Here is a 24,985-nt window from a genome sequence, read left to right as displayed (position 1 = left end):
CAGATCTTCAAATGATTTTTCACTTCCAGATGTATTTAATCTTAGATATAACCATCCATGGTTACTCACAATGCTGACTGGTGACGACTCCTATGCCCACAGTCTTATAATCACCCACTATGGCACTCAGCTAGCTATCTTTATCCCACCCAGCATGGTGTGTATACATATATAAACATCACAAAGCCCAATGTATTAATGAATGATGGCGGCACCTAAAGCTCACCTCTAGTACCAAATCACTTAATAGTTAATTAGCCCAATTGATTATAGTAATCGTTTGGTTTATTAACATCTTAAAAGTTTTGAAGCAGAAAAATTTTAAAGAATCAATCAGAAAAATGACCGACTCAATTATCTGTCTGTAGAACAAAGTACTCAATCACTAGTAACGAGAGCTATTAGATACCGTAGTATTTACGAGACTTTTTACAATAACGTAACTTATGACGTGCTTTGTGAATGCGAGACTTTTCATATCCGGCACCTTATGAGAAATTTCATTGTAACTTATGATGTGAGGTGTTTGTGAATCCAGGTTATAGTCTATAACCTACAGCAGGGGTGGCAAACCTATGGCGCACGTAATGTATCATATGATTTCTGTCTTTTTCAATCATCCTTTCTGTTTATCACCTGATCATCTTTTTTTTCAATCAGATTTTTTACATTTATTTGAATTAAAGCGTATTTGTTTAATTTCTTTAAATATCATTATTCGAAGTCTAATACATTGGCACGCATTAACATCTTTAAAGCTAAGTATGCTTACAACATGGCATGCGGACTCAGAAAGGTTTGCCATCCCTGACTTACAATATGCTAATAACAGTTTGTGTCACAAAATAATGTTTCTTGTGAATGAGTGTCCCATAACATAAAAGTCCAATATGATGGAAAAAGCAAAGTCAAATTCGTTTGTATAGGATTTACTCTCTCCTTGCTAATCAGTAATATTTAAAATTCAATCTATAGTTATTATTTCATTAATAAAGTATACTAAAAATTTTACAAGTTTGAAACAATTACTGCCAAATAATCTGTACATAATGACATCTTTTAATTACATTCTGTTTTCTTTCATTTATTTCAATTAAAATTTTTATATGACGATTTAAATGACCGTTTTTATATTTACTTTCCAGTCTACTCGTAAATCAGCTTTGCTTACGGCGGCAAAGAAAGCCAAATTAAAAAATAATCCCTCTCGAGTTCGTTTTGCCGAAGGAGTCGTGATCAACGGTTCACCCCTATATTCTGTGAGTATAAAGTTTGTTTCTATTAAATAGTTTACTTACAAAGATCGGTGTTTGGTCGTCGTTACTTTATTTTAATACATTAAAAATATTTTATTCATCAAATAAAATACTTGTCAGAATTATCTAAAACTTCTTTTGATTCTGTTTAAATAAATTGTATGAACGAAAGAAGAATGGCAGATTTAATAAATGTAATATTAAATCGTTTCACAAAAGATTTTTCTTTATATTGTTGTAAAGCAGCTTCTTATTGTTAATTAATATTATTCCATTTTGTGTTTAAATTAATTAATAAATGTAAAACATTTATGCAAGATGTTACTTTAGAATAGTTTGATAAACTTTTAGTGTATGAACTTTTAAATGTTTTCTGTATTTAATATTTTTTCTGGTTTTATTACAAATTATAGCCGTCCCCACTCGATTCTTGTATACCAGTAATACCAAATGTTTTGAAAGTTTTTCTTGAAAATGGACAAACCAAATCCTTTAAATATGATAGCACAACTACTGTCCAGGTAAAATTTTTATGATTATATATTATGAAAAATTTTAACTGATATAAATTTATAATTTCACAAATAAATTAGCTACGATATCATTATTTTAATTTGAAAATTTTGTTAGATATAAAGTATTATTCTGCTATTAAGAAAAATTTATTTTTTCTTAACACTTGCCTTTGGGAACTCATTTGAAAGTTCTGTTGTCATGGAAGCAAAAAGAATAAAACATCTCCGAGGAGACATTCGTGTCACTGTTGTATTAATGTTAAAATCTTGATTCATATTTTTTAACATTAATCTAATGTAACGGTGATATCTATGTCTCCCCTCGGAGATATTTTTATTTTGCTTCCACGACGACAGAACTTTCACGCGAGTTCTTGAAAGTGAGTGAGTGTTAGGTCAAAAAATCTAATGTTCTAACACTTTTGAGCTCTTAGTGTGTATTTTTCTTTTCACTCCATTAAAAATAATTTCTGCTTCCCTACTTATTTGGTTATTTTCAAACACAATAAAGAAAAAAGAAAACTATTAATAGTGCCTTATGCAAGAAAACATCAATTTACTGTAGCTGTCTAAAAGTTTCCTACAATCATAATCATGTAACATGACAATATCCCTATACTATTTTTAACAAAATCGGGTTTTTATGCAATAAAGCTATCGTCATCAGTTATTATTATTATAGGATATACAACACAATCTATAGGTATCAGAAAGAAATCATTTTTGCTCAATAAGGCAGGCAATACAGATACTGTATATCTACTGCCTTTCTAGGTGCCTAAAAGTAATTAACACTAATGACATAATGACAATTAGCAACAGTTAGAAACCTGTCCTAAACACCACCGACATCAAGCACGTAGCAAATAGATTATCGGCAAATTTTGAGTAACATTCCTCGTTGTTTCTTGTCTTTAGTATTCTATACTTTCCATTTTTAAAAAAGAATCTATATCATTGTGACATATAACATAATTCAAATTTAAAAGCATTGATTTGATACCATTGTATTCTATATTTTTAACTTTCACTTATAGTATATTTAGAATTTTTTTTCATTTGTAAAGCAAATCAAAACAATTTTGACATTTAGAACAATGACATGTGATTAAAGTTTATACATAAAATTAAATAACTCAACCATATTGACTACCAGATAAGTCACACATAAATTGAATGCTTTTAGATATCCCTCATTTGTATTATTGTGTGCTGTTCCAGTTTTTCTTACGGTTATCTGCGAGTTAATATACACAGTGCGGCAATTAAATTCCGGGACTGAAGCTATATCTCAGCAACCAGTAGCGACATCTGTTTAAATTTCATATCATATCAAGTTTGGACATGTATGAACATAACCTAAAACTTTTATTTAAATCGGTTGACATTTATCATTGTTTTTGATATTTTGTTTATCAGTTTATTTTGTTACATGTCGGAAAACAATAATGGAACAACGTGCTGTTATTAAATTTCACGCTAAACTTGGCACAAGTGCCACAGAAACGTTCAAAATGATGCAAAAAGTGTATGGAAGTGAGTGTTTATCACGGTCAAAGACTTTTGAGTGGCACAAGCGATTTTTGGAAGGCAGACAATCACTGGATGACGACAAACGTGTGGGAAGGCCAATAACAATTCGAACAGCAGATTCGATTCAAAAAGTGCAAGAATTTGTATCCAACGATCGCAATGCAACACTGAGAATGATGGAACAGGCATTAAACATTAACAAAGAGACAATACGACAAATTCTTAAAGAAGATTTGGGCAAAACAAAGGTCTGTGCTAAATTTGTTCCGCACACACTAACCCAAGAGCAAAAATTGATGAGACTGGAACATTCCAGAGAGATTGTACGAGCAGCAAATAACAGCTCAACCTTCCTCAAATCAATTGTTACTGGTGACGAGACCTGGTGTTTTCAATATGACCCACAAACAAAACGTCAAAGTGCCGAATGGAAGTCAAAATCATCACCTCAAGCCAAAAAAACACGAAAAGTTCCATCAAAAATCAAGACGATGTTCATTGTTTTCTTCGATAGCAAAGGCATCATCCACCGTGAGTTCGTCCCACAGGGTCAAACAGTTACTGCTGCTTTCTACTTGGGAGTTTTACAACGATTAATGGGAAGAATTCGTCGAATTCGACCAGAATATCGCAATTCTGATGACTGATGTTTGTTACACGATAATGCACCGAGTCACACATCATTGATTGTTCGTCAATTTTTGGCACGAAATCAAGTCTGTGTGTTGAATCATTCGCCGTATTCCCCCGATTTAGCACCATGTGACTTCTCTTTATTTCCAAAAATGAAAATGAAGTTGAAAGGACGCATTTTTAATGATATTGAAACCATCCAAAGAGAGTCTACGCGCATATTAGAGGCAATACCGAAAATTGAGTTTGAGCAGGCATTTGAATCACTATTGAATCGCTGTAAAAAGTGTATTGAAGCAGGAGGAGAGTATTTTGAATAATTTAATAAAAAGATTTGAATAAAATTGTTTTGTTTCATTTTTATAGATCCAGTCCCGGAATATAATTGCTGCACTGTGTATAATGCGTAGACAAAAAATAGGCAAATAATTAAATCATTTCATCCTTAAAAACCTGAAATTATTAATCAAGAATATTGGAGAGTAAAAGTTGAAGCTATTAAAAAAAATAATAAAATTAGATTGAACAATACCTTAAATACTTTTTCTAGCAGCACTACTTCATTCAAAGAAATGTTTTTGACCCCTTTCGTAGACCTGCATCGGGTTTTACTCTATAAAATTAGAAGATTCGAACCAACGGTTCTAATTAATGTTCTTACAACCCACGAAAGGGGTCGAAAACATTTGTTTGAATAAACTAGTGTTGCTAGAAAAAGTGTTTTAAGTATTGTTCAATCTAAATTAGTTTCAGCTTTGATTTGAGTGTTTTTAATAATAAAATTAGCATAGTTTGCAAAGATTTTTCTACTTTCTCTGATAAAACAGAACATACTAAATTTTATTTTTAATTCAAATTAATATTGATATTATTGTTTTATTTAAATAACAACAGGATGTACTGTCTTCATTACAAGAAAAATTATCTACCAAATGTTCTGATCATTTCAGTTTGGTAGTAGAACACATTAAAGCATCCAGAAGAAATAAACTTGCACTTTTAGATCCAAAGGATACACTTTCAAAGGTAAAGTAATTTTTTTTTAATAATGAATTTTCGAGTGATTATTTATCACAAATGAATATTAGTCTAAAATTTTGTCCTGTTAAGTTAGTCATTTGACAATGCTCATCTATAAATAAATAAATGTAAAATATACCATATTTTACGGACTATAAGACGCTACAGACTATAAGACGCACCTTAATTTTTAAGCAATTTTTTTAAAAAAAATACCTATAAGACACTACGGAGTATAAGACGCACCTGAATTTTGGAGGCAATTTCTCGAAGAAAAAAGTGCGTCTTATAGTCCGTAAAATACGGTAAGTTACAGGAGATATATCTTCATTCACTGGCTTTTGTCTATTTTTAAGATTATTTTAAAACAGCTAAATGTTATTACTTATGATTTAATCAAGTTTTAATTCTTTAAATAATCTTAACATACATCTTCATTAACTAATTTTTGGACCATTCTTTACATAGTTACTTTGGTCTTGCTGAATTACCTGACCGAAACAGACTTATTAATGAAAAAATAGTCTCCGATACATTATCAAAACAATCCAAGATCTTAAAAAGTTATATAGCATAAAATATTTAATTTATCAAAGTTTAATTCTTGGTGGTTACTGAATAAAATGGCATCTAAACAGCCCCATTTTAAATGCATAAGTGTAATATAATTAGTTATTGCCATTTGAATATTCTTTTTCCTCTTGAAAAGATTAATTTTTAAATAATTTTCTTTGTTGTTAAAATAAATTAGTAAGTATTACATTATAATTAGAACAACTAAAGTGAAATATAATAATTTAATTTTCAGATTGCGGCCCGACCGGGTGCTCATCATTTAAGATGTCTTTTTCGGGTAACGTTCGTTCCTAAAGATGCGTATGATCTCTTGCAAAAAGATCCGGGTGCTTTTGAGTATCTTTACGTTCAGGTAAACAATAATTATTAAATTGGAATTCTTCTCTCCAGAATGAATTATATTGATGATATTAATTTCTTTCTTTAGTGTTGTAATGATGTTGTACAAGAAAGATTTGCCCCTGAACTCAAGTATGATGTTGCTTTGAGGCTCTCGGCACTTCATATCCAACAGCATGCACTCAGCAGTGGATTTCAGGGAAAACTAACAATTAAAGCAATTGAGTAATTAATTTTTGTAAATTTATAAATATGTTAAGAGTTGCAGAATGTTATATTTGTAAATGTTTATATTGAATATCAGTTGTTATCTTAAAATTCCTTAATAATTATAATACAGTAGAGACCCAGAAACTCTACTCTCAATAACACTACATCCTGTAAAACTCGTCATGTTGTCGAAAAAAAGAAATACGTGTAATCTAATTTTTATCTGTATAACAACACTAGGATTAAATAAATTATCATTCTCCATCTGCAACACTAGATAATAGCACCAATTTCACGTATTAACAAAGAATATAGTCCTTTTTCCAGATGCCCTGCAAAACACCACAATGCAAATGTCACTAACTCGAAAGTAGCCATTGAATAGCCAATATTTTTTTAAATTAAAATGTAACTACAGATAGAAACATTAAGTATGTACAAACAGTGACTAAGTATATGAATTTGCACATACAGTACCTTTCGTAAATTCTACTATTTAGAATAATATTGTTGCTAAGCCATAAAACTCATCATTTTTGGCAATTCATCAGCTTCTCCGTCCACATTATCCCATTAATCGAGTTTGCGGGACTCTACTGTAATGTATAAAATTTGGAAATAAATGAAAATGATACGATTTTATTCCTTATTTAGAAGAGAATGTGGATTAGATCGATTCGTTCCATTTTCTTTACTCGAAACTATGAAAAGAAAAGAATTGAGAAAACTTCTTAGTCACTTCCTCAAACAAAATCAGTCACTATGTGCTCCCGGACAAAAGCAACTTACAGCTCTTCAAGCAAAACTCCATTATTTGAAAATTATCAGTGAATTGCCAAGTTATGGTGCAAAATGTTTTTCAACAAGTCTAAAGGTATAGTAAAGGATGATAATTTTTTTAACATTGTTGTGTAAATAAAATAAATTTAACAAATTACCTAACTTTGAATTGTGTACAGAAACAATTGTTTTATGTCTGTATTAATATTTTTGACTTTATTCACCCATATCATAATTAAAAGCCATTTAGCAAGAAAAATTAGGATTAGAAATGTAAGAAAGACCTAAATTTTGACTTTGCACGGTGCATTAATGACCTAATCTATTAAAATTGATTTTATACTTAATGGTGTTTTCTTTCTGTTAATATTTCTAAATTGCCTATCAAGAAAATTTTTGTATAATTAATTTAAAGTGAAAGAAACAGAAATTTCTATTGTTTGAGTTTTATCTTTGTTGATGACGATTGACATTTTTAGTTAGTGTTCCAGTTATGAAATCTCACCCAGGTGAATAATTGAATTTAGTTTTTTGGATTTCAAAAACTGATTTTTTCATTGTTTACATATACAAACATCTCCAAACCCGATCTAGGCCTATCTATATATATAATCCAGACGAGTTGTTGATGATGATAATCAGCACAGAGCCCAAACGGTCAGGAGTTGAAAGTTGAAATTTGGTACACAGTTAGGGTACGTCACGAGAACGCACACTAAGAAGGGATTTTTCGAAATTACTCCCCACGGGGCGAGAAACAGGATTAAGTCTTAACACTTTCATCAATAATGGAAGTGTTAAGAGAAAGCGACATGCAAGACGCAGATGCAGTTTTTGCGGGAAATCTAAATATTTTTAGATCCACCTAAAAATTCTCTAATTAATCTGGAAACAGGGTAACCCATTTCTTGCATTCTGTGAAAACGGGTAAGGTTGACTTTAACATAATAATCTTAATCTTCGCTATCGTTACTTTTGCCCAAGCAACACCGGGCTATCTGCTAGTTTATAATAAGCCAAACAACTGCCAGATAACATTGGGTTTCTTTTCCACAACTAATCAATTTCTAAATAATTTATAAAGCAAATAATTAAAAAAACCATTTGCTTTAGGATATTCTTGTGTGTATTTTTGATTTTAAATTTTTAATTATTAGGAGTAAGCATAAGATTGCTTGAGAGAACAAATGACACAGGAACACACAACTAAGACAGATATTCATTCCAGACTACAAAACCTGTATATCCTCCAGAATTAATATGCCCTTAATTGGTACTATAACTGACAAGGAACATGAAACACTGCACATTTATGGAAAGCTTAATAGTAAATTTATTGTTTCTTTAGAGATGGGGAATTCTGTAGATTGACATACCTATTTGTCCAAGCACACTTAACAGATATGAATAAAAACACAACTGAAAAACATATCAAATAGGGTTTTATGGATATATATAAAATGCTGTAATAAGTACTTTAATACAAGTACTTTGTAACAAACCTCATGGAAAAAGAAAAATTTATGTTTTCTCAATTTTCAAAAACTAAACTTAGGTACCTTGTTCCACAGAACTCCCCAATTGTTATACAATGAAATTACAGTTGTGTGTTGCATAACTTAATTCTACTTGCATAACATTTAATTGCAGAAATGTTCGTGGTCCCATAAAGTTATAATAGAAATTTTATAACTTTATGGAGAATGGGAAATTTTCACAATAATCAAATAATCTTAATTTAGTTCATATAGGGTGTGAAGCTTGTAAGGATAAGACAATACTGATCATGTTAGTTGTGTACAAAGCAAATGCATCATCAGACAAATTTACCATATAACCAGTTTTGCCAGGACCTGAGATTTAAAGTATTTTGATGTACAGTATATAGTTTTTACAGTAAAGTTTTAATTAATTTAGTCACAACTGTATACTACTGTATCCCATATAGCTTTACTAAGAATGTATATAGTATGGTGTTTGAATATTGCTCTATTTCACAGAACGTATAGTTTTTAATGACGACACAACTGTATAATTGTCACTTATTTTTCTTTGCACTCTATCTATAAAGATCAACTGTTAATTATAACATTCGGGAGAAAAAAGACGAATCCTGTATTAATGAAAAACACGTTTATTTCAACTTTTAAGATTTAAATAATAATAATAATAATAATAATAATAAGAACCCATCCCTACTTTAGAAATTATCTCTACTTATATATTATAAAACAATAAATTTTTCTATTTTAAAAAGTAGTGTAATGGTTAAATATGACAATTTTCTTTTGTACTTAGGATTCTTCGAGTGATACCGCTCTGTTAATTAGTCCAAAATACGGTATTAGTCAAATAGCATATCTCAGGGGCAACATGGTAATTACATTTATTTATTTTTTAAAATGATATTAAAAAAAAAGAAAATTTTAATTGTGTGTATAACTTGCCATAAAATTGTATTTTTCATTATTTACAGCCTTATACATTAGTACAAATTGAAGATATGTCGTCAGTTCAGGTGACAAAGGAAGACGAAATGTCGTATTGTATCGAGATATTCATGAAAGATCCAGAAGCGGAGGTATTTTATTTATGGTTTTTTTTTTATGATTTACATTATAGTTTTCGAAATCGTCGTTACAATGATTTTTGTGAAAACTTTTTTTAGAATCTTTGTTTCAGCCTTGAGGATAAAGAAGTCGAGGAATTAATTCTTATGTTAAAGGGATATTACAGGCTTCTTACAGGTAGAGAATTACCTGTCGAAAGAGAAGCCGAAGATTCTTGGAGAACCGAGACAGGTCAGTTCGCATTATCGTCGACTAACGCTTAAAATACTCTAATTATAAAACTTTAAAATAATTAAGAATTATTGATCAGTGTTTTCAGTTTATCTAGATCAATACATGGTACTGGTGAATCTGACAGAAAATTTAAAGACTTTATACTAATTAATTTTAAAATGTTTAATGAATTATCAACTAAACTACTTATTTAAAAAAATAACATCAAATTTCAGGCACTTTGAAAAATTAAATTTATTGTTTTAATATGTTTCTTTATGCAATATTCTAGTATTATTTTTTTTTTTTCCATTTTGTCTGTGAAAACTTGTAAAATAATAGTGACTTATATGAAATTAATCAGTTTTAATGTTATCTTTTTCGATCTTTTCTTCGTTGTATGTATAGTGAAATCTGTATAATTTTTGAGATTTCATGGAATAAGAGCGAGACTAAACTGTTTAATACATTAATATTTTTTTTTATTTTGGGAAATACAAAATATTTAAAGACAAACTTATCTTACTCCTATATTACAATGTGTTGCTAATTATTATCTTAACTTAAACAGAAATGTTTTCTTTTTGTTGTAATTATGAAATGTCAAAAATGAACGAATGTTTTATTATAAATCTTGGTATTAATACTTTCGTATCTTTTATAAAAGCCAAAAATTAAACTTAAAGATTAATAAAATATTGTTATGTATTTTAAATAAGTTTTAATCTGGCTAATTGATATGTTTGTAAGTAATGGATTCTATCTTTGAGCTTGTTTTTCTTTTTAAAATTAGCTGACAATGAGCTGGGATGGGTTTGAAAACATTTCCAACAATAATAGAATAATCCAATCATAAATAGAAATCCCTAGTCATTATTTCTAGTGTTAAGCCTACACAACATGTATATTAATCTCTTAAATTTCATAAGATAAACAGAGAGAGAGAATTCTTCATTGAATAAAAATACAAAATTAAGTTATTAGAATCAAAAGATATTTATATAGAGTGATGATTAAAAAAAAATTTTCAACTGAAAAGTCTAAACTATTAAACTTACAACTCTTGTATGTGAATTTGCGAGTGGAGTGTGAAGGTGCTAATTAATCTTGGCTGTCCTGTATACAAATTAGAGGTTTAAAAACACTATCTCTGCACTAATTGATAATATAAACATTAGCATAATAATCTCACATAAGATCAAAAATTTTCTTAAATTTTATTTGGAAAAATATTTGAGTTAAATAGAAAAGCTTTCTGCTCTGTAGGCTGAAAAAGACATTCTATACTAGTGGAAAATTATATATCAAACAAAGGATACACTATTTAAAAATTAAACACTTTTTTAAATCCTTGGTTATCATCAATTGTTTCCTTAACAAGTATTATTACAAATTTATTTAATTTTATATCAATCCATGAAACAATTCTGAAGAATTATGCGTTATTTTAAGGCAATCTTGTCCGCCAGTGGCCGAGCGGATAAAACCGGCGGTCGGTCGAAATTTTTCTACGTTTCCTTCACTAGTTTAACGCCTAAATAGGGGCCAGTTTCCTGCAGAAAGTCCTCCCGGGAGGCTTCTCACCTTGCCTTATCTAATTTGTAAGACAATATTAATTTAGGAGTTATTTAAATTCAAGTTATCCATGATACATAATATGTAAATTTGTGATTTGAATATTCGTGTCTATAACAACAATCTTACAGATAATCAATTTCTTCTTTAATAATTAATATGCAAATATTATTGATTATTCATACTCAAAAATGTAATAGACTAAATATGACTATTCCTTTTAGAAAGTAATAAACATATTTTATGTATTTGAAATTTAATTAAAAGTTTATCGAAAATTTGTCAGAAGTTGCAATTAATTAAAAATAAAGTTACCAAATGATGAATTTTTTGAATCTCTCAATGCAATTAGAAAATTTGAATCTCAATAAAGTGTTGCATTAATATTTCAATACTCAGTATATTATATATTAATTTGAATTCATAATTAGTAGATTTAGATTACAAAAAAGTTATTTAAAGGAATGTAAATTGCAACTATTTATAAAGCTTCTTCAAAATTGTTTTTTATTTAGGTAATTTGGTTTTCTGAACTGAGCAGTAGAATTATTTTTGTTTGAATACAACAAATTTGTAGTACAAATTATCACTTTATATACTAAAGTTATGGGAAATTTAATTATTTTCATACTTATTTTTATTACAAATTTCTCACTGCGCAGTAACTTTTCACGCACATTGTATTAATCATAATGTTGAAATTGTACAGGATGTTTTAAAAACACACCAACAAACTTTGGGGAATTATTATTTTCGTGTCCTTTATAACTTGTTATTAATAAACTCGTGCTCCATTGCCAAAATGGTGAGCTTGCATTTCATTACAGAGATTGCATTGTCATTCTACAGAATATTCTTGAAATGGCTTTACATTTGCACTAGTGACCGCGACTCTTGCCAGACCTCCTCGACGGCAATTGGGATACCTCTTCTCGTACGAGAGTTGCAGCTTCTCATCTTTTACAATTTTCTTCACTTTAAACGAGATGAATCCAAGCCAGTTTTTCAAAAGAAAAATTATTGTCCATTTGAAAGAATTTCAAATATCTAAATGAATAACAAATATCAAGGTTGCCAGTTGAGAGTAAAAACTACCACCAGTTTGAAGATTTTCACTGACTTTAATAAAAATATCTGTATCCTAACGAATGTTTTATATTGCAACGTAACAGCTGGCTGCCACTGCAAAAAGTGGCTCAGAATTAAAACTCTAACTCTTTTATAGTGTTTGTTTTTTATATTATATGCACCAGAAGTTGGTTCTTTGTATATTCTATTGCAGACACGGATTTACTAAAATAGTGATTGTTTTGATGTCCTTATAACTCCCTGAAGTTTGTCTATATGTTTTTGAAACAACCTGTATGTTGTCTGCAATATTGTATGTATAATTTTAATGTCATTACAATTTTCTCTGGAATTAGATGAGAGAGAGCTGTAATAATTGAAACTAGCATTACAAATAATGTAATACAATGCATGATCTTTGTAATCAGTGGCAATCTCTGCTTTAAAAAACAAGATATACACACACACCACACACACACACATCTTGTTTTTTTCTTAGTCACCAAATTCAGTTTGTTTTATAAAGCTATATTTGAAATACATTAAGAAAACATTTAATAGAATCATCAATAATTACTTTTATTGTTTATTAGTATTAATAACCAACAGATAATGGTGAAATAATTATTAAGTACATTTTTCTTACTTACTTTTCCTAACTTAAATTCTGTAATGAATGGATTCTGAATAATTTTAAATGTCTATAAAATCTATATTACTTGTAGAATTAATTCATTATTAGAAATTTTAATTAAATGAACTTGAATATTTAACATATTTTAAAATTCAAAAGAAAATTTCTTTGTATCCTTATATTTAATACTTTTTTATTTATTGGATGACTCTTTTACACAGCTGAACAAAGTTCGGACATGTCTGTCCGCTCTTCGGGTATGTGGTATTGATTCTGATTTGCATTGCTTTTTAATAATAACTTATCAACCGAATAGTGATTTTAAAAAATTCCGTCGGAACCGAGTAATAATTGTCTGTCTTTAGATTTATAAGCATAAATAGTAATTTTTTTTTTTTATGTTCGACGTAGATTAGTCAATTACTTTTTTAAAAACAAATCGACTTAAGTAAATGAAAATTTTACTCGTTTACAGTGCCGTGTTATCACAATCGACATACCGTCAGAGAGGCTCCTTGGAGTTATCCGTCGGTTCAAGACTCTCCGGCTAAGTTACATTCGGTCGATTTAACGGTGCCGCCTCCTCCGTACATGTCATCTGAAGTAAGAATTAAATATTTTTTATTTATTTATTACATGTAAAGTTTAATAATAGTTTTTTTTTTAAGTTTTTTTTTTTCAATATCAGTTCCTGCAATAATCATTGTGCCAAGTTTTACACAGTTTTACAATGTCAATTTTAATTACATTATTTCTATAACTACTAATTTCTACACAATTTCATTAATTTGAGTTTTTAAGTATTCTGATAATGTCCAAATGATTTCAAGAAATGTATTTTTATGTTGCTGGATCATTTACACTGCATAAAACCTTGTAAATGACCCAGAAAATTTCAGAAAACAAAACATATCAACTGTTAAATAGTCTGTAGCACGGGCTGTCTAATGCAGTTAAGCTATTTTGGCTTTAAATTAGCCACTGTAGTGTCAGTGCTGAAGACAGAAGATGGCTGCCACCAAAAATTATATGCATATTATGTACTGTATCTCACTTAAAAAGATTTGGCTACTTTGCACCAAAGTGGGCTACCCTTTTTTAGTTTGGTTCATTGGCTACATTTTTGGCTACATAAATTATTTCATTGTTTGTTTTGGCCTAGAATGGAAAATCTTTCTCGTGTCACCTTTACACGTAGTTTTATAGTTTGTGTGGCCCAAGACAATTTTTTTTTGTCTTCAAATGTGGCCCAATGAAGCCAAAAGTTTGGACATCCTGTTGTAGAACATTCTATACAAAGAAAATATGTAACATTTTGTGGTGCAAAATGAATCATACAAATACTTCAATTATTTTTAAATAGAGAAAATTGATTATTACAAACTGTATAAAATCTTAAACAAGATTTTCAAATTATAGCATAATTAACTCAAATTTTGACAAGAACATATCCAGGAAGATGCATGTTGCAATGCCTCATTAATACCAATGCATTCAGTTTTGTCATTTTAAAATAAAACTAAATATAATAATGCATTATGTCATGTGACTTCTATGACAAAGTGATCTTATACAAACAGGAAAAAAAAGCAGAAAAATTTGATCTGCATTCCAAGGAATATCAGTTTATGGTTATTTTGTACTCCATACTTTAATTTTTATAATTTCTAGTGAAAGTAAGAAATGTAATGATTTTATACTTTTTCTGTTTTTTCTTTTAGTATTATACCAAGTATAATACTAAAAGAAGGAACAGATATAAGTATAAATATAAGTATATTTATACTTAAGTACAGTAAGTATAAATCACACACTAACTTGGATAATTCTTGAACTGATGAACAGACAAAAAAATTATGTATTTTTCATGTTCTGTTTAACAATTTTAAAAAGCTGATGTAAAAATCTAGACAAGTAAGGTCGTTCTAAGATAACCGGGGAGCACATTGGTACTCCTCGGTCCGAGAATATCCGTCGAGCAATATGCACGTTCTCAAAATTCAGGATATGCCGCTGGATTTTGATTTATGTAGCATTCTACAGCTTTTACCGTGTTATTTTAAAAGCTCTCTCTTTACAAATTGAAATTACTAATTATGAGTATTCTTACAAGTTAAAAATTATAAATTTTTCAATTCTTTTGGTTAGAAAATAAAATGACATCCCACCTCAAAATATAATAGAAATATGTATTGGAATTCAGTAAATCAATCAACATGTAAATCAGCAAATTGAATGTAAACTTTTTTGCCAATAAATGGTGCTACAAATCAATTTTAAAATACAGTGGTGCCTCGTATAACATACGCCTCGAATAACGGATGCTGCAAACAACAGACTTTCTGTTTGGCCGTTAGGTGACTCGAGCAACGGACTGGCTGCGAACAACGGACTTTCCAGCATAATTGGCGACTGCTCCGTGAGTGCGTTAGTGTTTTCCTAACATACTAAACAAACATAACCGGAGACGTAGTAGCGGAGCTCTGCGTCTCCGCTACTACGGGAGTGCGCTGCTGTTTGTAGGCATTTAAGAACAACGGTGAAAGAAAGAAAGATGGCGGCGCTTGCACTATCGATAGTATCGTGATGGAGGAATCTATAATTCTAAAATATGAGCTTTTAAAGGCAAAAGAAGAGTCCCAATTGTAAAATTTAACCATAAAATGGATTATTTGTTGAAAGAGCATTCAAAATAGCCACAAAAAAAATTAGAATGCCGGCTACCATTCGAAAAAATTCGTAAAGACACTTACATCACCGCGTGCACTAACTTGCGCTGTCACAATTTTTAAATTTTCATTTATAAAACCACATAATGGACCCGGAAACGAAACTATCTGAGCCACGGAAGACGCCATGTTGCTTTTTACCGTAAACTACTGCTACAAGCGGCCGTTTTTGCCGTTCAACGGCGCGCACTCCCACCAGAATTTAGGAACGCATTCTGCAGGAATTTTTAAACGATTACGCGGAGGAATAAAAGAACGCACCCCATGTTCATTTTTTTATGATACAGTACGGTTATTTTATGCTGCGGAATGAATTAGATGTTTTAACATGTATTTCTATGGGAAAATGCGTTTCATATAACGGACATTTCACTTAACGGACGTGCACCTGGAACGGATTAAGTACATTATATGAGGCACCACTGTATATATATATATATTTTTATAAGGATTATATTTAGTTTTATTATCTTATATTCACTTGGACTCGCTATATCATTGTCACAGTAATAAAGAATTCCATCTAGTTTAAATGTCAGCACATACAGGCATTGAGATCCTATTCTCTGCAATTTAATGTTAGTTTTTGCTGTTTTACACCTATCGTTGGTTGAACTGAATTTGATATAATAGAATCTTTTCTATGCATGCTCCAAATATGAGTAAGGCAAGATTGTCAAACTCCCATAAGAGATCATCTCCATGTATTTAATTTAACATTTCTCATGGAATACAGTGTTTGTTTGCAAGTCTTTAAAAGAATACATTCAAACTTTGTGCACTCATCTGTAATTGGATGGTGGGGTGATATTTCTCACATTAACTGTACGTGTACAAAAATGGATCACTGCACAGATAAACAGATATAAAGTTTTTAAAGCACTTACTTAGTCCTGATCAAATCTGCAATAAAATTCATAAATGTGTACAAATATACATTACCAGACAGCCTTAATTTGATTTACTTGGTCCAAAGTAGCATTTATATTGAGGTTTTGGCATAAGAAAAAACATGTACTTGCATATAAATCTGGCTCTTATATTCCTTATTTCAGATAATTAACTAACTGTTTTTAACATGAAAGAAATACAGTTTAATTAATATTATTATTAAAAATACAATTTAGAAACTGAAAATTTCTTTACCATATAAATATACATTTTTATAAACTTTATTTTATTTATTTTTCAGCAACAAGAACGCCAACTCTCTCGCAATAATTCTAGGGATCAGTGCATTATCAGTTCTAGTTCGGTCGATCATAATATGAACGAGACACAATGTATTTCAAGACCGGAAATGAATAATACATCCATTTTGCTCAGTAAGAATTCCTACGATTCTAGTAAACAAAGTGATAAAATTGATTCCGGAACAAAATTAGACGTATTGGATACGGAGACCGATTACAGAAATTTAGCAACTCTAGATTCGTTAGAGGATACAAATGACGACATCGATCTCAATTTATTCGAAGCTAAAAACGACGAAGTCATCAGACGTATATCCGAAATGAATAAAATCGTTAACGACGCCGAAATATATTTATCCGACGACAAAGACGAATTAAAAGATTCGGAAGATTTAGAAAGCGAACGGCGTGAAGAAATCGAAAACGTCGAGGTACAGTCCCAATTGAAAGCTGCCGATTCTCTTCTGCTTTTAACCCAGATAGACGACGACTCTATACAGACCGGAATAAATATTTCCGAAGTAAGAAATATGGTAGAAAACGAAGAAATATCGCCGTCGGAAAGCGATGCAGAAAGCACTTCTAACGACAGTCCCTTACATCATTCTACTCCGCTGAGAAATTCTATCGAGGCACATTCCCATTCTAGGAGACGGGGTTCCAGTTTTGGACTTCACAGCCCAGATTTGCTTCCAGGTATAGATACAACAAATCATCATATTATAGATATGTTACGCCAGTTACAATCCTGCAACGATCTCCAATTACCATTTGCCGAAGGAACGTTGTACTTGGATCCGGACATAATCGATTTAACTATGATTCCGCCGCCGATTACTCCCGACTCCGGCCTGGACGGCGTTCCGTACCATTTGGATCATCCACCCACTCCATTCCTGGACAGTAATTCGTTGAAGGAGAAATTGGACAGGCTAACAAAAATAGGAATATTAAGTAATTTCACTGTTAAAGAAGAATCTCCTATTTATGAAACATTAACCTCAAAATTAGGTAATTATTTTTATCATTTTCTAATATTATCAAAATAATATTTTTAAAACATATCTCTTTGTTAACCTTAGCTTCAGAATGGTAATGGATGACATTTTTGGTGCAATAAAATATTTTATACAGTTATTATACACCAAATAGGGTAAATGGTACAGTCATTGGCTACTTAGAATTTTTGAAGTAAAAATTTCCTTATGACATAACAAAGATTAAAAAACAATATACTTAATGAAGAATTCATTTTCCAATTTACAGTCTTTCTACTGCCAACATCTAGAAATTACCTTGTTTTATGAAAATTAAGATTTGTGTAGTCATTGACCACGTGCAATGAGAGTAGAAACCTGTATTAATACTGCCATACAGTATTTCAGGAAGAGTTATAGAACTCCACCTGAATTCCACATTTAGCCAATCTATTGATTAAATATCTGAAAAAGAAGTTTCTTTTAGAGATTAATATGGATAAGTCTAAAAATATCTCTACTTGCTAAACAGGTTTTGTTGTAAGTCAAAAACTAACCTAGGAAGTACATCTGTACACAGAATAACCACTTATTGTTAAGTACATTGGAGAATCAAACACTAATACAATACAATACAATACATTACATTACATTAGTTTACCCACTCACTACCGCTTAGTAGTAAGTGTTTCAAACATGGTTTTTTTTCACCTAATGCACTTAGTTTTATAATGTCCAGTTTAGTTTCTGATAAATGCAAGAAGTGTTACTCTATTAACTTTGCAATTTTATAAAGTTTGTAAGTAAAGGAGCACCTATGTATTTTTTTTTTTTTTTTGATATAACTATTTGAATAAAAATAGGAATACAAAAACATGTATAATTAAAACATAATAATAATAGAAAAGTGACTAGTTAGTTTTAGTGTTTTATGAACATTATATCAATCACTATTCTTTTAGTTGTTCTGCACGATACAGAGTACCTACAAAACCTTACATGCACCATACGAAAAAAAAAAAAATCTAATAATTAAAATTATTACTTTATAAAATTTAGAATGAGTTTATTTTCTTTTGGTTCACTTGAAAAACAACTTAACAAAATTATTACAAAATGTAACACTTTCATAAAGAAATGGAAAACGTTGACAGAAAGTTAAGCAAAAATTTGCTATTTCTTTGTCTTTCTAGGGCAACTGTACCAGCTATTGCCATTTAGAAATTAAAAATTTTAAAATAAGCTAATTAAACTTGAAAACTGTTTGTCTTCACCATCTACTGTTAGAGAATTAAATTAAAAACACTTCTTATGTCCCATTAGTTTGCTTGGCGTAGCTGCTTTGGATGCCACAAATTTACAGGAGTTTCTTACAATACTCTTCCATAATAGACAGAGGCAGTTGCTTTTGCTTTGTGAAAGCTAATATTTGCTGTTGTTTCACTTAAAGCAAAGATGCACCTTTATAGGGTTCTGTTTCTATCTGTACTATTATACGGTGATGAAATCTGTACTATCCTCAAGTTGGACAAAAACAAATTAGAGACTTTCTGATGCAATTCCTGAGAAAAATACTGGGTAACCCCCTTTCACTGTCTGAAGAATGAGAATAAGTTTTGCCTAAATCAATCAGCTATAAGTAATTGTACATCGGTGCAGTCTCAGTACTTTGGTCACGTACGCAGAATGGATAAATCCCATTTAGTATACAAGTTCCTTTTCACATCAAAACTTGCAGACTGTGCCTAAAATGACACAGAAAAAAATTATTCCAGAGGGAGACGGTAATTAATGGGAATCACAAGCAGTGGTGATATTCAAAATATTTAACAAAGGGTTCGCTAGCAGAAAATTTTTCCCTAACAACAATCACCGACAAACAAAATGGAAGTTTTGGCTAGAAATATATTGCAAGAAAAGGTATTGTATTTATCTAATAATCAGTGGCATATTTGGAACATAAGGGGCCCTGGGCGAAGACCAGGTAACGAGAGTATATTAGTGCTGTCAACCTTGTTTTTTTTTAGGCAGAGAAATTTTTCACCCCGAATGGCTCTGCTGATAATACATATATTTTAACATATTTTTTAAAAGAAACAAAACCACTGAGAAATGTTACGTGTGTTTAACAAGGTTCGGAAAACTGAAAATTTTACCAACGGGTTCGGCCGAACCTGTGCGAACCCACTGAATATCACCACTGATCACGAGTATATATTAGCATGGATTAAACAGAGGTTTATTTCCACGAGTACTAGAGTGGAAATGCTAGTACTCACGAAAATAAACATTTTTCTGCATATTATATGCCACTATGCATTAGTCATTGAGATAAAAGGAACTACAATAATCAACACTTTCATTTTATTCAATTTAGAATCATTGGGTGCTAGATAAATATACACTTTGTAGCACTTTAATATTACTTGATTAACATGGGTAGGATGAATAGGTTTATGCAGAAACATGGTATAAATTTCTACCATAAGAAATAATGGAAAAGCTTCTTGCAAATAAGTTTTAAAGAACAAGATATGCTTCTAAATAGGGATCATACCACATTTCAAAAGAATTTTTGAAATTAATTAATTGATATTAATTTTCAGTTCCAGTTAAATATGAAAAGACACAATGTATGAAAAAAATTAAATGTCTTGTAATGATGATAAAAGAAATCATTCAAATATATCAGTTAATACAATAAATTAAATATTAACAGGATGCAAAACATACCATTTTCTCAAATTGAAAAAAAAAATCATTGAATAATATTTCTTTATACCTTTGAATCATCTGTGTTAGGGTTGCAAACCTATTGCATGCACGCCCAAAGTAGTACACCAAGAGAAATTGTCTGGCATGTAATGTATTATATGATGTCAGTTTCACTTGTTTTTTTCAATTTATTACCTGATCATCGTTTTTGGTTGGCTTCTTTAAAGAAGGAAAATGAATATGGTTTAATTAAAATAAATTAAATATTGTTAGTGCAAGTCAAACTTTGGCATGCACACATATTTTAAGCCATAATTACTTATTTTTTGGAATTATAAATTTCCACAGATATAATTACACTGATATTTTTTCTCCTCCTAGATTCTGAAACGTCAACAGAAGAAGCCAAAGTTAAACCAATGATAGATTCTGCTAGAGTAGTTGCTGAATTAGATCACTTGTGTGATACACTGTCAGAAATGCAAGCTAACTCCATAGCGGAATCGATATCTTCAATAACCGGTACATCCATACAAGCAATACCGTCGAATGATGCCGACAGTCTTCCAGAATTATCTCGTTCGACAGAAGCAATACCGGTGTCATCCGTGTTGTGTCTCAGTCAAGATGATGACATTGACACTTTCATCGCTAGTGTTACGGTACCGCCACCTCCGACCGATAGTTCTGGTGAACCCATTTCCTACGACGAACATCAAGACGATATTTCGGCATACATTATACCGCCACCTCCATCCTCTAGCCCCAGTACCGAAGAACAGAACGAAGTTTTGGCAAGATTCCGACAGGCTGCCGACGACATTCGCAGAATGATTGACAACACGGATGAAAAAAATTGCAAGAACGGTCATTGTTGCGGAGAACTTAAATCTGAAGACGATCTTCAAGAGAACCCTCGTGATATATCTCAGTTTTATGTGGGCATTCAGGATAACTGGACTCGAGAATTAAAATATTCGGATAAAATATGCAATTTTGATCACAATCTTCCAGTAATTAATCCAGATTATTTATCAAGTGAAACATTAAATGCAATAAGTGATAGTGAAACTCGTGGTGGTGATTCCTCAGGGTATAATACATTGACCTCTTCTTTAACATCGTATGGAGAAACTGTTTTACAGGACGATATCGAAAAATGTTTACACGATTTTGATAGTGAATTAAACAGATACGTTAACGTCGACTTTTCCGGAATATCCAGTACGGAAACAAACAGCTCAAGCATTCGGTTAACGGACAAAACCATTCATCAGTTTAGTGTATATAGTAGTACATCATCTCCAGTTTTAAACTCGAAGCAAAGTTGGAAGAATTCAAACGGAAATTGTGTTTGCAACAACGATCATCAAATCGAATCGTTAATTACTAAGGTCTCTAAGTCATCAGTTAGTTCTGTTTCCAAAAGTCTTTCATCCGAAGACAACAAACCTCAAGTACCACCAAGAACTAAAAGGATAGTTAATAATCACGCAGTCGACGAAGATCAGACAGAAAAGCGAAGTTCGGACGACATTAAAATCAATCCGCAGACCCCGCAATCAGTATTAATATCACGATCTATGTCATGGAATAGCATATCAGATTCAAAGGCTCATATTACTCAACTTCCCAATCAGCATAACGAACTTTCAGGAATATTGAAACCACCTTTACCGCCAACATCTCCCCTATTGCAGGTAAATTTGTAATCTGCAGGTTTTTTATTTTGTAAGATAAATGATATATCGAAAGGGTTAATTTATTCCGAAGACATCAATTGTTGATAAATATATTTTATTACAGTAAATAAAAATGTCAATGAGACATCATATGGTATTAATAATATAATGGAATTCCATGCTAATGTTTAATGAAATAATGATTTATATAAAATATATAGTAAATTATTAGATTAATTCTAATCCGATGCCTTTGATAAATAAAATATTTTGACCGATTTTTTTAAATAGAAATATAATGATTTGTATCAGCATGGATTTGTAATTTATTATTCTAGAGTCGATTTAGAAGGTCTCTGACTAAAGATAATCATGGTTCTGCCAGCGGATCAAAGAAGTTATCTGAATCCTCCAATGTCGGAGGAAGACTGACGACAATGAATTATAATCTACGAAGACATAGTCCCGGAGTCAGTCCCAACAATTCGCCGAGACTTACGAGGAGTTATCAGAGAATGAGTACGGGAAAACTGTCTTCTGCAAAAATTACTCCGAAACTTATCAATGGACTTAGTAATAATTCTTTAAAAATATATAAAAGCGTGGACGGCGATATGACGTACACGTTTCTCAGACAGGAAATACATCAGCATAAAAGAGAATATGCCGAGAAAAAGTTTAACCATAACGATCGTATTTTGGAGGTAAAAAGTAATTCTCGAGAAAAAAATCATCTGTTGCTAAGCGAGGCTTACAACAGAAAGACGTCAAACGATAATTTAAAATCTCTAGAGAACAGTTGCACGGAAGATCAGACAAAAGTGAAAGACGAATCTTTCCAAAAAGTACATAACGAAATATCGGTTATGTTTACTCAGTTACAAAATCTAAAACAATATATGAATCATCATCAGACGGAAGTAGACATGGATAAGTTCATAACTGCCAAAGATACATTAATCGCCGAATCTAGACAGTTTGTTACGGCTTCGAAATTTTTTGTGAAGAGTGCCATGGAATCGTCAGACGGGCTGATAGAAAACATGGTGTCTTGCATTTCTTTGATGAATCGCATTTTTAACATCAGCGAGTCGGTGCTAAGTCACATGACGTCGACCGTACAAATGTCGGCACTTCTAGACAGATTAAAAGGAGTCGCACTAGCATATTCTCAAATGGTCATAGCCGCTCAACACACCATAGGAAGAGGGATTACTAATCCGCAGATGGGCACGCTGATGCATCAGGCGACGTCGTTGGCGACCGCCCTGACGTCCCTGATGAGAACACTGAGATCGCTCTCGGCCGTATGACGTACCGAAACTATTTCCAAGCGCGCAAAGTCCGTCGGCTCGGTCTTCCGCCACGATCCGAGAACGACTGCCGATGCAAAATCGTCGACGGGGAAACCGATCGTTAATTTGCTCGTGCAAGGTAAAGTCGCTAAAGTGCTCCCAGTTACTGCCTATAAAAACTTCAAATTTTGTGGTGCCGTATTGAATGTGGAAAATTATTGTAACTTTCAAGACCAAAATGTAAAGTCATTGATAGTTATTTATGAAACAATTGTTAAGAAGTTTTTTGTAATTTAATTATGCATCGTAAGATTCTACAAATATCTTAAAATACTATTAATATTGTAGATTATTTTTTAAGTTCTCTTATCTTTCTAATATTTTTTTTATACCGAGCATCAGATATTTGAGACACCAAAGAATCTTATAACTTGTATTTTCAGATTTTTGTTTCAAATGTAAAACGTTAACTCATACTTTAGGCTAACAAGAATAGTTATTAATCTCTCTAATTTCTAAAACAAAGAATTTATTTTAATACTTATTATTATTATTATATATATTATCAGATAGTGAATTGTATTAAACTGATTTGCATTATCGGTTTCATTACACCGGCAAAAGAAAAGGAGTATTTTAAAACATTAATTTCGATTCTTTAAATGTACGATAAATCATAAGATCCGATAGAAAAGATTATATTCGAGGGTTTTTACATTAAAATATATTCGAAAATATTTATTATCGATTAGCTATTTCCTATAGTTTAATAATGTTAAAAATTCCATATATAATTTTTTTTTGGTTAATTTATACATGTTAATAACTCACTTCTTGTAAAATATATAATTTTCGGCAGTAGAAGTTCTCGTAATTCGTTACAACAGTCGAATATGTAGTTTTATTAAGAACAAAAGTCTTAAAAAGTTATACATTCGGACCAATTATTTATATAGATTTAATTAGATTTTTTAATTACTTGTTATACGCCTGTCCCTGCAGTTACTACTGGAATTTTTTTCTTTGTAACTTATTTAAATTATAAAGCAAATTTTACTTAAAATCTCTCGTAAGGAAACAACCTTTCTTTAGAGCGGCATTCGGTCGACAACTCCGAATACATCCACAGTTTCGCTTTGAACCCGCGCCAAATTACCTAACCAAGCATTTTTTTTTGTTTTTTTAATTATTTTGATAAATATTTAATTTGATATCTCTGTGTATGCAAATAATTATATTGCATTTGAAGATTTGATATGAAATTTTAACTTATGTGCCTATGTTTTTTATTTAAATAAATGTTAAATATTTCATCTTTGAAGGCAGCATTTATTTAGGATTTTTTAAATATGTAAAAACTGCAATGATTGTAGACATTAGTTATCTATTGTATGCTGTAAATAAATGTATCAGAAGAATGATGAAATTAAACAAGATGTATTTATTATTAAGATATTCGGTATGTATATGTA

The 24,985-nt window shown here is 30.9% G+C and overlaps 1 protein-coding gene across 5 annotated transcripts in view; it reads left to right on the top strand.

Annotated features, from left to right (window-relative positions):
* Positions 1-24,149, top strand: part of LOC136987846 (FERM and PDZ domain-containing protein 4) — a 74,957-nt gene extending 50,808 nt beyond the window's left edge. For 3 of the 5 annotated variants that reach the window (XM_067285594.1, XM_067285598.1, XM_067285593.1), the window contains exons 6-19: positions 1,146-1,259; positions 1,670-1,777; positions 4,832-4,963; positions 5,766-5,885; positions 5,961-6,097; positions 6,737-6,956; positions 9,161-9,238; positions 9,339-9,443; positions 9,531-9,663; positions 13,144-13,179; positions 13,398-13,525; positions 16,844-17,855; positions 20,918-22,236; positions 22,557-24,149. In XM_067285594.1, coding sequence (XP_067141695.1) covers positions 1,146-1,259; positions 1,670-1,777; positions 4,832-4,963; positions 5,766-5,885; positions 5,961-6,097; positions 6,737-6,956; positions 9,161-9,238; positions 9,339-9,443; positions 9,531-9,663; positions 13,144-13,179; positions 13,398-13,525; positions 16,844-17,855; positions 20,918-22,236; positions 22,557-23,531 — 4,617 coding nt within the window. In that variant the 3' untranslated portion in view covers positions 23,532-24,149. The remainder of the gene's footprint in view (positions 1-1,145; positions 1,260-1,669; positions 1,778-4,831; positions 4,964-5,765; positions 5,886-5,960; positions 6,098-6,736; positions 6,957-9,160; positions 9,239-9,338; positions 9,444-9,530; positions 9,664-13,143; positions 13,180-13,397; positions 13,526-16,843; positions 17,856-20,917; positions 22,237-22,556) is intronic. The other 2 variants (XM_067285597.1, XM_067285596.1) reach the window with 1 other exon arrangement.
* Positions 24,150-24,985: the final 836 nt, after the last annotated feature.

This window comes from Centruroides vittatus, unplaced genomic scaffold (assembly GCF_030686945.1).
Source record: "Centruroides vittatus isolate TY-2023 unplaced genomic scaffold, ASM3068694v2 scaffold_2802, whole genome shotgun sequence".
NCBI lineage: Eukaryota > Metazoa > Arthropoda > Arachnida > Scorpiones > Buthidae > Centruroides > Centruroides vittatus.
The sequence above is the reverse complement of the archived record's forward strand: the minus strand, read 5'-3'. Positions and strand labels throughout refer to the sequence as shown.